This window comes from Juglans microcarpa x Juglans regia, chromosome 5S, assembly GCF_004785595.1.
Source record: "Juglans microcarpa x Juglans regia isolate MS1-56 chromosome 5S, Jm3101_v1.0, whole genome shotgun sequence".
In the NCBI taxonomy this organism is placed as follows: Eukaryota; Viridiplantae; Streptophyta; class Magnoliopsida; order Fagales; family Juglandaceae; genus Juglans; species Juglans microcarpa x Juglans regia.
Genome location: NC_054603.1, coordinates 22,926,329 through 22,928,658, shown reverse-complemented (window position 1 = coordinate 22,928,658; position 2,330 = coordinate 22,926,329). Strand labels below are relative to the sequence as shown.

Here is a 2,330-nt window from a genome sequence, read left to right as displayed (position 1 = left end):
CCTCCTTTCAATGTTCAGTCGTGCCCTTTCATGAATCATCTTTACAAATTCTGCCTTCTTTTTGCCATCTAAGTTCACACGTTTACTCAAAGGTAAAGAGATTAAATCCAAAGGTGACAATGGGTTAAAGCCATAAACAATTTCAAATGGTGCAAACTTAGTTGCAGAATGTATACTTCTATTGTAAGCAAATTCAACATGTGGCAAACATCTTCCCATGTTTTCAAGTTCTTTTTAATGATAGCACGCAACAAAGAAGACAAAGTTCTATTCACTACTTCAATTTGTCCATCCGTTTGTGGATGACAAGTAGTAGAAAACAACTTAGTTCCCAACTTTCCCCACAAAGTCTTCCAAAAGTAACTCAAAACTTCGCATCTCGAAACAATGGTCCTAAGCATACCATGTAACCTAACAATTTCTTTGAAGAACAAATCAACTATATGTGATGCATCATCAGTTTTATGACATGCAATGAAGTGTGCCATCTTGGAGATTCTATCTACCACCACAAAAACTGAATCTCTCCCCCTTTTAGTCCTAGGTAAACCTAAAACAAAATCCATAGAAATATCAGTCCAAGGTTCACTAGGTATTGGCAAAGGGGTGTACAAACCATGGGGTTTCAACTTAGACTTAGCCTGTTTACACGTGATATACTTCTCACAGATTCTTTCCACATCACGTTTCATATGAGGCCAAAAAAAATGTTCATGCAAAATTCCTAAAGTCTTAGCTACACCAAAATGACCCATCAAACCACCACCATGAGCTTCTCTCACAAGCAATTCACGCAAAGAACACATAGGCACACACAGTTTATTTTCTCAAACAAAAATCCATCATGCCTATAAAACTTACCAAACGCCACTTTTTCACATGCTTTGAACACATCACCAAAATCAGAGTCTTGAACATACAAATCCTTAATGTGTTCAAAGCCAAGCATTTTTGTATCTAAAATGGAAAGTAAAGCATACCTTCGGGACAATGCATCAGCCACCACATTTTCCTTACCTTGCTTGTATCTGATCACATAAGGAAATGTTTCAATGAATTCCACCCACTTAGCATGGCGTTTGTTCAACCTTTGCTGTCCTTTAAAATGCTTCAAAGATTCATGATCTGTGTGAATCACAAATTCCTTTGGCCATAGATAGTGTTGCCAATTTTCCAAAGCCCTCACCAAGGCATACATCTCCTTATCATAAGTGGGGCAATTTAGGGCTGCCCCACTCAACTTTTAGCTGAAATAAGCAATTGGACGGCCTTCTTGCATCAAAATAGCTCCAATACCTATTCCTGAAGCATCACACTCAATTTCAAAAGTTTTAGCAAAGTTAGGTAAACAAGCAAAGGTGCATTAGTTAAATTTTCTTTGATCAGACTAAATGCCTCTTCTTGTTCTTTCCCCCACTTAAACGGCACATTTTTCTTGATGACTTCAGTGAGAGGGGCGGCTAAGCTACTAAAATCACGCACAAATCGTCTATAGAAGCTAGCTAAGCCATGGAAACTCCTCACTTGGCTGATTGTTGTAGGCATTGGCCACTCATGGATTGCCTTCACATTTTCCTCATCCACCTCAATTCCTCTCTTACTAACAACAAAACCAAGAAATACAAGCTTATCCGTGCAAAAGGTGCACTTTTTGAGGTTAGCAAACAACCTTTCTTTCCTTAGAATTTCCAAAACAGATTTCAAATCCATTACATGTTCTTCAAAATTTTTGCTATAGATTAGGTGTAACCCCCGCTCCTTTCTTCTTACGTAAGCTTCTTTCTTTCTTACGTAAGGCTCCTCCTTTCTGACGTAAGCAAATTTCGATGACGGAATAATGCAATAGTCTGCCATTCCTTCTGGCGACTGCGAGTATCGTCATGTGTGCCAAACCATGACGACGTGTCTCTCGAGATATTAGGTAACTTCTAAAGTACACTCAGTGTTTAAAATGTACTGGAAATATTTATATGAGGTATTTCCAGTATCGTTGAGTTAAACTTGTTTTTAAATGAGACAATTATAATATTTTGAAGAGCTCCAAAATATTATAATTGTCAGAGATCATTTTAATATAAATTATTAAAATGATTCCAGTTACTTGAAATATTATGAGATTTAAATTATGTTGAAAGCTTTAATTAAATTAAATGGTTTTATCCTTTTAAATATATTAAATAAGACTTCATCATTTTATTAATGATGAAGAAATACTATTTTATAAACTAAAGTTAGTTTAAAATAATATTTACCTTAATTCCTCTAAGTGCTTTTAATTAAGTTAACGTTTACGCATTTTCAAATCAGTATTTTAATATCTCAACATTAGA

General features: G+C 35.7%; 1 protein-coding gene across 1 annotated transcript; it reads right to left on the bottom strand.

The window, feature by feature from the left end:
• Positions 1 to 1,296: 1,296 nt before the first annotated feature.
• Positions 1,297 to 1,710, bottom strand: LOC121267220 (uncharacterized mitochondrial protein AtMg00860-like). Its single transcript, XM_041171069.1, has one exon. It carries the CDS (start codon positions 1,708 to 1,710, stop codon positions 1,297 to 1,299), a length of 414 nt encoding a protein of 137 aa, XP_041027003.1.
• Between the last annotated feature and the right edge of the window lie 620 nt (positions 1,711 to 2,330).

Coding starts and splice junctions, on each gene's coding strand:
- LOC121267220 (XM_041171069.1), bottom strand. CDS start 1,710: ATGGATTTGAAATCTGTTTTGGAAATTCTAAGGAAAGAAAGGTTGTTT.